This window comes from Hyposmocoma kahamanoa, unplaced genomic scaffold (assembly GCF_003589595.1).
Source record: "Hyposmocoma kahamanoa isolate Upper Pololo Valley unplaced genomic scaffold, ASM358959v1 93, whole genome shotgun sequence".
Lineage (NCBI taxonomy): Eukaryota > Metazoa > Arthropoda > Insecta > Lepidoptera > Cosmopterigidae > Hyposmocoma > Hyposmocoma kahamanoa.
In genome coordinates this window covers 7,663,405-7,676,987 of record NW_020654810.1, presented here as the reverse complement: position 1 = coordinate 7,676,987, position 13,583 = coordinate 7,663,405, and the positions used below count along the sequence as shown (strand labels likewise).

Below are 13,583 nucleotides of genomic sequence, written 5' to 3'. Positions count from 1 at the left end.
AATTTAACTACTACTATGAATGAGACGAAAATGATTCCCCGTTCTATATTCGAAAAACGGAAGGTTTTTTAGATAATAGAGACTGGGCGAAAGTAACTAATCTAGTTGCAACGTTCGATAATTTTTTTTTAATTTGCTATTAAAACTCCGACTGAGATATCTTACATGTATTTTGTTAGACCTAATTAGTGCATACCCACCCAAAGAGAGAAAGCCGTAGGTAACTTGTTTATCGTATCTTTCGATTAAGCGTTCAATCAGCCTTTTACCAAAGTCGTAAATAGAAACCTGACCGAGGAGGTTACAAGAAAGTTCTACATTGCAAGTTTAATACTTTCTAAAGCTGGATTTACGTTTATCTGACGTGTCGTGACATGACGCGTCAGAACGGTATCGGTCGCAATCTGAGGGACGGCTTGTGCTGTGTATATGAAACCGATATCGTTCTGACGCGTTACGTGACGACACGTCAGACAAATGTAAATCCGGCTCTGTGTCATGTGACAAGTTCGTTTGTCGATAGAAACATTTTTTTTAAGATATAAGTGATGGGACCACAGACCAGATAACCAAATTGGCTATTTGGTCTGTGGATGGGATGAACAAGTCATACGCCTGATGGTAAACAACACGCCATAAGGAACCATCCTTTGTCCGAGACGTTTATCTACCTACTTAAGAAGTCAGTCGAAAATTAAGTAGCAAGTACTTTCATAGGAAATGAAACTATAATTTTGGATCTAAATAGCGTGCAATTGTGTTTTAAAACAAATTAAAGTTTTGGACCCTTCACAGGTCCCGTGGTCACGGCTAACTGTTTTTCACTATAGCTTTGTACACCGACCTATAATCAGCATTATGACTTTAAAAAAAGAACGTCATTTTTTTTTAATAAAAAAAAAACCTTTAAGTATTTTTTAAATTAAATTATCTAATATGACGCCACAAGTGCTCTACTGCCTCCTGATTGATTAAACTGGCCTAGAGGTCTTGCAACCGAGCTATAAACCTTTATATAAAAAATATTGGTTAAAATATAAGCGGCACTAGGCTTCCTCTTTTCTATGTCTTTGATTTTTGTTTTGTAACGTTTATGTGGCTCTCGTTTGTGTTTATTTTATTTACTCGTAGAAAAAGTGCTTATTGTATGCAATCATTACATAATTAGGTCTTAAAATCTCGGATCTAGGTATTAATTAGCTACAAACACAGTACTCAATTTGAATAACCCTCATTGTGAAACGATTGCATAAAATCTTAACTGCGTGTCATCTATGGAATTGTTTATTGAAGATTTCCAAAAAAATAACTGTAGTTCAAGGTCTGTAGCTGTCAACATAGCGATTAGATAACGGTATCGTAACTGCGTCGCAGCCTGTTCGTCCTGCATACTATTTTATATCGATCGTTTGATGCGCGTGCGCACCAGAACATGTGTAAGTCTGAGTGTACAATAAGATACGTAAATGATTGGAAATTGTGGTTTTCGAAGTTTAATAGTGAACAAATCTATTATTTATACACACATACACACTAGAATTTAAAAACAGAAGTCTTTCCGGCCGGATTCGAATCGACGTCTTCTAGCAAATCATGCCAGACGCTATGCCAACTAAGCCACGGAACGAACCAGCGAATCTCACGAATTTCTCTATGTGCTTGTTGTCAGATCTTTGTATTTGGTTTTCAATGATTTTTTGGCCGTAATAATTATAACAAACTAGTGGAGTAATTTTACAAAAAAATATTGAATATCAATCAATACAAATTTAGCATTTATTAACGTTATTCAAAGTTTTTAAGGAAACTCTACATTAGGCCTATCGTACATACAGTAATTTGTTTTCTTGAATGTTTTTGTTAGCCAAAAAAGCCTTTTTTTTTCGCAATTAGGTACATTATAATAGTTATAATTTTTCTGATAAGCTATTATAATCCTGCACTGTCTCGACACCGACGTGACAACTTTTATGCTTTAGGAACGCACTTCTCTTACTTTGAAAACAATGGAAGCATTATAAATTCAAATTACATTACAGTTCTATGTTATTCTAGAAAGTCAACATTCGCCTTCTTTTGTTTTTTTGGTCTTCAATATTTTATACTTATTCCAGTGACAACAATGTCCAACTTTATTAGCATGTATGCAGGTAGTAATGCATTGTTTATAATGTTTGTATACACGTCGCCGTGGTTCACGTAGTTCGCCGCTGTTGTAGCGAAACTCGGTTATCGTATCGATGACCTGCGGTCACTGCCAGCGACGGAACGGTCTCGAGGCATACATGCTCCATTGCCACCTACGATACGGGATAATAATTTATATTGACAGCATCTGACTCTTAACCTAATGGGAACTTACCATCGAGTATATAACCAGAAATAGACGAAATTGTCGGTGTTGTCAATTGTTTCACTTCAGCTACTAGTTTAACTTGAGCTTTGCTATAATGGACGATAATTGAAAAATTAGATATTTAATATTTAATTAACGATGAAATGTGATTCCGTTTGTTTTGTAATTAGTTGTTTTGCTGTTTTTTCCCACACCACCGAATGGAACGGCCCCCATTGTTAGAGATATTATCTTTATTACAATAAATACAGAATATTTTTGGAATATACGGAGACGTAAACACTGGTCAGTTGTTGGCGCTGTCTTATTTCAGTTTTCTAATTTGTGATTTCAGTGCAAACCCATTTGTCTGATGAGTTGCCAGGGATGGATGGTCCTTATTTCGTCTCTATTCCTGGTTATATATTATATACTCGATGGAGCTAACCTTCCTGTCACCTCAAATTTTGGTGGAAGCCATAGTCAATACGCCAAAATGTCGATCTCTTTAAGCGTTACATTTAAGTTTCACTATGGCTAATAAACAGGCACCTCAACTGTTTGCAAATAGTAGACGAGTTGTGCGTCCAAAAATCGATGCTCTAAGGTAATGTGGAATTAAAAAGAACAATAGAGTCTAATTGTAAGCGCGTTGTCAACAAGATAATATTATTTTTGGTAGTCATTACGCTATATTTAACGGATGATTAGAGTAAGTATCACTCGTAACTGTTTCTCTGCATATGTAGGGTCCGTCTGTAGTCCATATCGTGTGAACCGTTACAATGTGCCCGATTCGTCGAGTACTGGTTCGCGGGTGCACGGTAAAAGCGAGACGGGAATTCGACTCGCGCAGTCAGTGCCCAGTCTCTTGTCCATACGCACCATGCTGATCCTCGCGTGTATTTTCGCCGTCGCAGCTGCCGCGCCCGCTACATACGACCAGCGACAAGATGGCGATTTCAACGTGCGGGCTGACGTCCAGAATGTAGTGTTCCTTGTCGCTTACCCACAAAAACTAAGCGTGCCACCAGATCTCTTAGTCGGATTATTCAAGAATGCCAAACAAAATGAACCTGAATTGCAAGACAGAGCTGATATTCATGTCACGGAAGCTTTTGTCGAGCCGAGTACGCCGTATCATGTTGAGATAGGCGACACGAATTCTTATGATGGTGATGGGCGGGCGGTAGAAGTGGTGATTGCTGGTCGGCGGAGGATGGAAACTGAGGCACAGGAGGACACTCGCCCTGAAGCATCTGGAGAAGAGTATAAATTGATAGGTGCCACGGAGCAATGTGGGCCGGATAGGGAACGAGATCCTGTGACTTTGGGATGCCGAATGCGGTCACAACCCATTGAGGAATCGTCAGCGCCGGCGCAACCCGAAGAGAAACCTGCCGCGTCTGAGCAACCTGCACCGGAAGTGGTTCAAACTTCGTGAATTAATTAAACTGAACTCTGATCTCTGCCACGGACTCTATTACCTCTAAGTTAATTTATTTATGTTTCTAAACGCTGTTTTAAATTATTTGTATAAATATAACATAACTAAGCTTATTATCATTTTACTTTATAATATGACAAGATATAATATGTGTAGGTATAGTTGGCGAAATATTATTTGCACTCATTCGTCTTATTGCTGCAACTTTAGAGTACCATAGGACAAAAGAGTAAATCGTTTCACGCACGTGTCATCTGTATAGTGCAAACAACTAAAAACTGTTCCAATCCATTTTAAACAAAATGTAAACAAAACAGTTTGGGTTAATTGCTAAAACAATCACTCAATAAATCGAGTAAGTAACACTTTCACACACCTATTCACAAATACTTTGAGAATTTTGACTCACTCACTTTTTCCAACAATATTCATTTGAATAACATCGTAAAATCGTATTTGAAAAATGGTAGTCAAAAAGTGAGGTTCTTTTTTCATTAAAGAGGTATGAATAGTCCATGGTTGCATAGTGCTGTATGGAAAAAATCATTCAGTTCATTCAATTAAAGCTTTTGTAATCTATTAGTATATCGAAAATTTCGATCGCAATCGAACGAGTATCTAAGTGTTTGAAGGAGAATTTAAAATCAAGATTTCGGAAATTTTAAATATGCTTTTATAAGTTATGTAATGAAAACCGCTAGTATGACTCAATTAACCAAATCGATTCATTCAATTAATTATCTGATTTGTAGTTTGCAGTAAAATTGGCCATCACTAAATCATCTATTGTCGGGTCAGTGACTTGTTGTTTGTTTACTTTTTGTTTAAAATGGGTTGAAACGTGGTGTAGTTTAAATACTTTTATATACTTGTTGAATTAGTAAGAAACGAGTCGGCAGTCGGAATTTTACGAAGTACCTACTGTTAAAAGAAAAATCTGTTGAGTAAAGATATAATTGAAAACTAGAATTCAGAAAAAGCATTTAGCGCACCCATGACTGGTACGATGGACCAAGATTGTTAAATCCGTGTACACTTTAAGTAAAATAAGTGTTAATGGTTTTATTACTCTATTAAGGTAATAGAAAGGATAAGCCGCTCCAAAAGACAACGTTCAACGGTGCTAATAATATTTCTTCAACTATACTTACATACTGAAGCATTTACATATATATACAGGAAGCATTTATAGAGATTAACTGCCTCAGTGGCCGAACGGTTACCATACAGGTATGCCACGTAGAGGTCCCGGGTTCGATACCCGAACCGGGATAAATATTTGTATGGCCTACATTTATTTATCTTGTTAGACACCTAATGTAATTTATGGTTGTCTCCGTGTTTGTGCGTAACAGAGATTAAAGAATGATTCACATTAGACCGTGCCGGGCACGAGCCGTGTCCGAGTCATCAGAACCTCGATCGATCTTAAATTAGACTGAGTCAGTCAGTACGACGCGGTTGACGATCGAATTCGAACGTAGTGTCATATCATATTATGAATCACTGGGTAATTTCTTACGCACTCAATTAATTTTTCATCTTCCATTTTTTAAAAAAGAACACACTCGGACGAGGCGCGTACGAGGCGAGTGTTCACATTACAATGAGCCGAGGCAAGCCGGGCCGCATCCGAGGCTCGAACGAGCTTGGAAGCAGCTCGGGCGTACCTCGTTCGTGTCATGGACGCAGCACGTTGTAATGTGAATCACTTCATATAAAATATACGCAGCATTTCCAATCCGAGCATCGTACGTGGCTTGCCTCGCTCCCGGCATGGTATAATGTGAATAGTCCTTTAGTATTTTATGCAATTTTGTTAAAAACCAGCACAGCCTTTATGCACAGACTCTCACTCGCACTCACCACACCTCCACTTTGAACACGACTCTGAACAAAACAAGAAAATATACACTATCTGCTCTGACGGGTTTTATTAGACAATAAGTTGAAATATAGGTACAGGTAAAGTACAACAAAAGCTTAATTACTAGAAACTAAAACTAGGATTAAATTATATGAATAAAATTGGGTACCCGCGCCAAGGTGCCCAAGATGCTGGTACTATATATACTATGTACATAGTATGGAACATAATGAGTACATACAGATGATTTAAACGGTAGTCATAAAAAGTAAATTAAATAAAAAATTTGCATATTCAAAATATGAATATTACTGAGTTATTTACAAAGCTACCGAAAACTTTTGTGCAAATAAGAATACGAAAACAACCGAATAACATCCATAGCCATATATATTAGCGGTCTTTGGCAATCATGAGCGTCTTCCAAACGATGCTGCTACGACGACAGTGTTACGTCGCGTTACTAAAATTGTCCATAGACTCTAGACGAGTGTCGATCGTGATCGATCGGATCAAAATGATTCGAACAGCACCTGTGACCCGATAACCCGGGTTACTAGCTTCTAAATAACCAGATCATTTTAGAGTTTTATGGGTCATGCGCGGAATATTCGACTTTATCACTATAACTTTAGAGATTATTCAACAATTTACAATATTACTTTTGTCTCGTTCACTCTCACGTGAAGTCCCCACTCACGGTACGGTTAGCCTTCTCACTCTTCGTTTGGATCGAACATTTGCTCGATGGAACCTTCGTTCGATCGAACCAAAAAGTCAAGCTATCGATCAACGAGTCAACGGGTTAACGGGTTAACGGATCAATGAGTCTATGAATCATTCATCCTAATTGCTCCGTAGCGTAGTGTCCATTGCATAGTAATTTTGTAAGTTTAATGTGTTTTGACATGTTGTGTTTATTTATGAGTGCACTAGGTAATATAAAAATATTAATGAATAATAAATTAGTAATTTTGAATGGTCATAAGTTTTTTGTTATGTGTTTTTGTTTTTTAGGTGTTACTTTTCCTAGAAAGAAATTTTAGGGTCGTATTCCAGAACTCTACTCAATGCTCAAGTCAGGATCTGTGTATGATTTCAAGCACTAGATGTACGACCCTATTGGCAGGGACTTGAGCATGATTTCGAGTGCTTTAAACCATACTCAAATCCTGACTTGAGCATTGAGTAGAGTTCTAGAATACCACCCTAAGGGTCGTATTCTAAAACTCTACTCAATGCTCAAGTCAGGATTGCAATTGAAACACAAGCACTGGAAATACGACCCTAATGGCAGGGACTTGAGTATGATTTCGAGTGCTTTAAACCATACTCAAATCCCGACTTGAGCATTGAGTAGAGCTCTAGAATACGACCCTAAGTGTCCTAAATGTGGTTTATCAATGATGCATTTGAATTTTATATGCATAACCCATCAGCAGAAAAGAAAAAAGCTAATTGTATAACTTGACACTTTTGAACGCCATGTGGAAGTATCATGAGGGACGGCTGACCCGTTAACAGATCGAACACATGATCAAATCTTTTTTGTACTTTAAATTTATGATGATATAGGAAATGAAATTATTTTTTAGGATTTAAATCGATTATGGATTTAAATAGTTGCGGGCCCTTTACAGGTCCCATGGTCACAGTTAACCGTTGAGTCAACTGTGACCATGGGACCTGTAAAGGGCCCAATACGTCGGTTTGTTTGAAAAAACAAATATACGCGATTTAAATCCGGAAAAATAGTTTCATTTCCTATGTGTAATAATCGCGAAAACTTAAGAACTCGTTATGATGACATTACATAACACCAATTTGAAATTTCTTATTGAATAGAATTGAGATTATTTAATGAGTAAATCAACTTACGCCTTGTGAGATGATCATAGCCAAAATAAGCAAAGGTCAGCTTGCTGCTAACATAACTACTCAATATAAAATTTCTTTGCAGTGTAGAGCTCCTTGTGAAAGAGTTCGTCCAGGTTAGTACTACCACCTTACCTATTTATGCCGCCAAACAGTAATATCAGCATTACTGTGTTCCGGTTTTGTAAGGGTACTGGTGAAATTACAGGCACATTGGACTTGTCAAATTATGTGTCAGGGTGACGGGCGCAGTGGTAGTCCCCCTCAGATCTTTGCAATTTAAAGCTCTGAGTGGCTATGTTGCTGTTATGGACAGGCGCGTAGCTTACCACGAAACGGTAATTAGATCTCATACCGTAGGCATAAAATATTTGTGTCTTAATAACTCGAAAACTACTCCGTCTATTCTAATGCCATTTATATATATTGATAGTCTTGCTTAAAATTTTCATATTTCAATGTTATTAGGTATAATAGGCTAGAAAAAATAATAGCTACGGTAATTCGGCTGAGAACACCGAATGTGAGATTGGCCGTTTTAATCTTTTATTTTAGACTGTTTTCACGATTTTATATAATCGGATAAAGTGCATTCTATGGCACATTATATACACATTAGCACATTCTTTAGACAATATCATTATATGTATTGTATATTTTTCGTAAGACCGTTATTTATTATTAAATAACTAAACTATTTGATTGAGCAAAACAAGTTTTCCCGCTTCCTCTCCGGTGACACGCCTTATATAATTTAATAGGTACTTGCACATCTACCTGTTACCCCGTCATTTTACAATAGGTACGTCGCTAAATTGTGATACAGCGCCATTTATTGATTGCGTTAGAAAGTAACTATGAAGCGCCTATTATTTATTTTATTATTAAAAAATAAGTGCGCATTTCCATCCATCTCACCTGATTGAATATGACGATTAACTCGACAATGGCGCTTGTACACAGTGTTGCCAGATTAGGCGATTTTTCGCCATTTAGGCTACTACTACTACTAGAATATTTATGCTATGTTTGAAATAGGAAAAGGCGATTTTAGGCTACTTAATAAAATGTCTGGGGAATTACAAATTTGATTGGGGATTTTGTGGGGAATGGATGTCCGGCAACAAGGAGAATTGTAGAATTGTTTTCCTAGATTTTTAGGGATTTTATGGCTTGGGCGAATATCGGCTACTTAACACACATAAATTGGCGAATTAATTAAAGTCTGGCAACACTGGTGGTATACCTAAATAATGCCTATTCATTCTCGCCTTGCAAAGGACCATGTTACACCGTTTAGGGAATAAGTCTGCAGGCAAGGAATTCCACACCATAACCGTCCTTACACCATCATCTCACCTCTGTATCGCCTCTCTCCGCTTGTATCCTATCATTTTTTTTATTTTACATGTATTTAAATTTTAAATGAATTCTTGGAATATTCAGAATATTCAACTGAAATTGTCATTTGCGATGTATAAATTAAAACAAATCACAAATTTTAAATTTTTATTGTATTGATATTCAATTATTTTTTATGAAATTACTCCACTAGTTTGTTATAATTAGACTTGAATTAGAGTAGACTAAAAAGTCGTTGAAAAACCAAATACAAAGACACGACGCAAGCACATAGAAAAATTCGTGACGTCCGCTGGTTCGTTCCGTGGCTTAGTTGGTATATAGCGTCTGCCACGGTAAGCTAGAAGACGTCGGTTCGAATCCGGCTGGATCGAAGGATTTTTTCTGAGTGTTCGATCTTTGTATTCATAATTAAATCACAAATTACTTGTTTGGAATTGGATCCTTGGCGACAACAGGACTTTCATGCATATATCGACGATAGTGTATTAACTCAAGAAGTGTATTTTTTCAGAATCGATGTAAAACGAATTACTCACTTCCGGTGAAAAATTACTAAAATTTATGTATGTGTTGCAGTTTATTACAGACATCTAAACAATTTCTTGCTTGCCAAATATATTTAAAAATTAAATTGAAACAATAACTTCATGTTCTTGAGTATGGATTGTTTTGCCCAGAATTAGCTCACAAAAATTTTGTCTTATTTTGAGTTAAGTAGATATTTTTTTATTATTTCATACAATATTCTAACGACGGTTTTATTCACCTGTAGAGAATCAAATTTCGTGTTCAGCAATAGTATAGTATAATCTTGAGTTTCACATATTTTGAGTTACGATACTATTGTAATAGCACGATATGTGTCACACGAATTATCTGGTCTCAACTGCCACGCAGAGGTTTCGGGTTTGTTTCTCGGGCCGGGAGAAATATTTGTGTGGCTACATTTGTCTATCTCTCGTAAGTTTCAGTCCTTTACCAAATGCTGATTAATCTGTTGGAGTTACGATAATATTATTAAATATTTTTTTTACAAACAAGTGTTTTACATGTTTAACCGATAACAACTATCGATTTGAGCTGACATTGAAGATTGTCCAAAACTCAAACGGCTGCCACACAACTCTGATTTTACATATCGCGGTGCTCTTCAAGGATAGTGGCCAAGATCAATATAACGTTTACTTTTTACACTTTTTGGATTCGTACACTTATTCACTGTTTATATTTTATTTTGAATACCAACTAAGTATGTCGACATTTCTAGTAATTGACATTATCACGTGGTAGCATTGGGTCAGTATAATAATTCTCCGCTTTGCACGACAGACATGCCTTAGTATTTTTAAAGATCTTCTTAAGTAGGTGCTTTTGAGACGGATTAATATTCTAGAAAGCATTAATAAATATCCCGGAATTATTATTATTAATACGTTATCAAATAGAGGAAAGGCAGTTTTTTTATAATACTATGTGACGGGACAAACAAGTCGTGCGCCTTGTAGTAAAGGACACGCCTATCCATAACAGTTGCAATGCCACTCAGAGCTTTAAATCGCAAATATCGAAACATGAAACATACATTGACAAGTCTCATGTGCTTGTAACTTCACCAGCATCCTTACCCTTCAAATCCGGAGTGCAATAATGGTCGCATTACTGCTTGGCGGCAGAAATAGGGACGGTGGCAGTATTTCCCTGGACGAACTTTTTCACAAGGAGCTGGGGGCCTACCATAACCTTTCCAAAAACAATCTTATTTCAATGTAAGCATAAAGTAAGCTTATTGTAATATTACTCATTTTCGTACCATGACAAACCTATCAACCAAGTAATGTATTATTGCTAAAGTGACTGAAAGAACGAATGATTTCCCAATATTGTCCATTCCTTACTAAAAGTGGGAAAGAAATAACGCTGTATGAACTGTATAATGCCATCTCTTTCTTTTGTGATGTTCCGAATCGTGTTATCGTAGTAAGTAAAGTACTTAATATTATTTACATTCAGAGAATTTTAACTGCCAAGAAAAGAAAAGTATGTAATAATGAAATCTATTAAAATAACGCTGTTTTCAATTATTATTCCGCATTTTCATGAAGAAAAATAAATAAAACAATCTATCTTGATAGTCACGTTGTGAATTAGGAACCATAGTCCAGTGTCAACTGTTAGTTTCGTCAAAGAGCATATAGATGGCGCTGTCATAATTTTACGAAATAAACATCGCGTATTTTTATTTTACGAGAAATTATTTCCTATGTGCTATTAAATAAAAAATAAACAAAATATTGAACAGATTATGTAATATATATAAAATTGATATATGTAAATAAATAAGTTCAACTTTTATTCATTACAAATCAATATTAAGACAATAAAATTGAAAATAATATTGTTTCCATTGAATCCGTGTAACTATTTTGAGAGCTAAATATGACATAAGAGCAATATTACTGTTCAGGAACGACGCTCTTCGATCCTCTGCTTTATTCTTCCTTCGATAATAAAACTCCTTAATTTAAAGTGGACTGTATATTCAAATAAAAATGTCGATCTGGCTTACAAAACAAGACAAGTGATTCCAAGAGTGATGAAAAGTGATTGCAAAGAGATTCAAAAAGTGATTGATTACAAACTAAAATTTGCTTATATTTATACCGGCACGATGTCTCCCACATCGTACCGGTCCTATCAATGGGTCGCTACGCCGCTCGGCCAATCAGAGCTCTCGAATTAATCATTCTGTTCTGGACTCTAGCTCTGACCGGCCAGGCGCGTACGGCCGTCCGTAACAATTACTTTAATTTTTTTATTTATTTATTTGTTTATAAAGCATTGGCTTCAGAGCCATCAGCTTAGTGGTAACAAATAATCAAGAAATGCACAACGTAATATACATAAACTGAAAATTAATTCGTGTAAAAAATGTAAACATTCAAAATAAAAATGAAACAACTTTCGTAACCTATCGTAAGTTGAAGTTTGTGCAATATTACTTAAAATGTCAAAGTCGCGTCACAGTATGAACTGAGTGAATGAATAGTCACAAAGCTGCCAATAAAACATCATAGTTTTAACATTACAAAAATAAGCTTACTTTAAGCGCGTTATGGTACGAAAAGTCAATGTAAGGTTAAAGTAATATTGTTTTAAGAGGTTGTGGTAGGCCCCCTGTACTGCTACAATGTACGTTTACATAATTTTGCATAACGACGCAATTAGGCGAGAATTTAAGTATTATGTTATCTGTTTTCTTAATAGTTATCTGCTCCCTGTGGCGATGAACTCCCGCAAAATAACAAAATGGTAGATAACATACCACTTGTAGCAAATGTATGTTATCTTACCAAAAAAATACGTTTGTAAAAAATATGTATAGATAATATTTTATAAATTTACTTATTATTTATCAGGCTCATGTAGTCAGGACGTGTCAAACTCTCGTTTTCTTGTCGTTTAATACGAGTATTAGTCAACCAGACAAATCATGAATAGTATTAAACATTTTCCTTTTGACATAAAGGATGTCGACTCGGAAACAACAGCGAAACTCTGTAAATATTTTTCAGGTAAGTGTTTTATTTATTATTATCTCTATTTAGTATTTTTTCCATCCTTTATGCTATTCACTCACACTATAGTTTGTTTTGTTCTTAATTATTATTATTGTTTTGGCGAGGTACTACCACTACAAAATGCTTTAAAACTTTAAACAAAAAGAACTTTTTTCCTTAAAAATGTCATATTGTCTATGGTAATTTTAAAAATTGAAAGGGAAAGTTTTATTTAGTAAAGTTCATGACGCGCACAAGGTGAACTGTAAAAGGTGTCGTATTTCGTCATGATAACGCCAAACCATACACATCTTTACAAAGCCATTAAAACTATTGCAGACAGTTGAGACAGGTTGTTTATATACAAATGTAAAAGGACTTCATGATAGTTCGATCTATTTTTGGGTATAAATCATACGATAATTACTTCAGAACATAAAGAACCCGCCGAATGCCTCGGTTTAGGCAGATTGCAGGAATAAGAGGAGAAGAAACAGTTTTAGTTACTGCCTGTACCTCTTTTCTAGAATCACCCAAAAAACTATTCTAGCGAAGCTCCCAAAATATACATACAAAAAAGATGATGTTTTACGATAGATTATCTACACTTTATCAATAAGACATATTGCTTTTTCAGGGGAAAGTGCTTACGTTCGGATTGGTCCCAAACAGTATTTCATGCCGCGAAGTTACAAAGAAGAGGCGGCTAACATTTACAACATGTCTGTAAGAAGCGATGACATTTTCATTGTCACTTATCCACGTACAGGTGAATTTTATTGCATAAGTAATTATACATTATTGGCCTTCTTACAAAGGATGGTATAATAGTCCATATTAAAGAGAGTTTACATAATTTTGCATTATGACGCAATTAGGCGAGAATTTAAGTAGTATGTTAGAACTAGCTAATGTAACTACGTAGCCTGATTAGAACCGACGTCTTCTAGCATACCAACTAAGCCACGGAACGAACCAGCGGATCTCACGAATTTTTCTATGTGCTTGCGTCGTATTTTGTTTTTCAACGATTTCTTATCGTAGCGCCGTCTATGAGAAATCTATGATATTCGTCACCCAGTTAGATACCTTTACAGCTACCAGCCCCGGCTACCGATGTCGCTGTTCATTGTATTT

General features: G+C 36.0%; 2 protein-coding genes across 2 annotated transcripts in view; both read left to right on the top strand.

Annotated features, from left to right (window-relative positions):
- The first annotated feature begins 3,168 nt into the window (after positions 1-3,168).
- Positions 3,169-3,895, top strand: LOC113237494. Its single transcript, XM_026473991.1, has one exon. It carries the CDS (start codon positions 3,222-3,224, stop codon positions 3,777-3,779), a length of 558 nt encoding a protein of 185 aa, XP_026329776.1. The 5' UTR covers positions 3,169-3,221; the 3' UTR covers positions 3,780-3,895.
- An 8,285-nt stretch (positions 3,896-12,180) lies between these two features.
- Positions 12,181-13,583, top strand: part of LOC113237255 (estrogen sulfotransferase-like) — an 11,263-nt gene continuing 9,860 nt past the window's right edge. Inside the window, exons 1-3 of the mRNA XM_026473640.1 lie at positions 12,181-12,198; positions 12,306-12,461; positions 13,084-13,215. Coding sequence (XP_026329425.1) covers positions 12,380-12,461; positions 13,084-13,215 — 214 coding nt within the window. The 5' untranslated portion in view covers positions 12,181-12,198; positions 12,306-12,379. The remainder of the gene's footprint in view (positions 12,199-12,305; positions 12,462-13,083; positions 13,216-13,583) is intronic.

Excerpts from the sequence above, each read along its gene's own strand:
- LOC113237494 (XM_026473991.1), top strand. The coding sequence starts at position 3,222 with ATGCTGATCCTCGCGTGTATTTTCGCCGTCGCAGCTGCCGCGCCCGCT.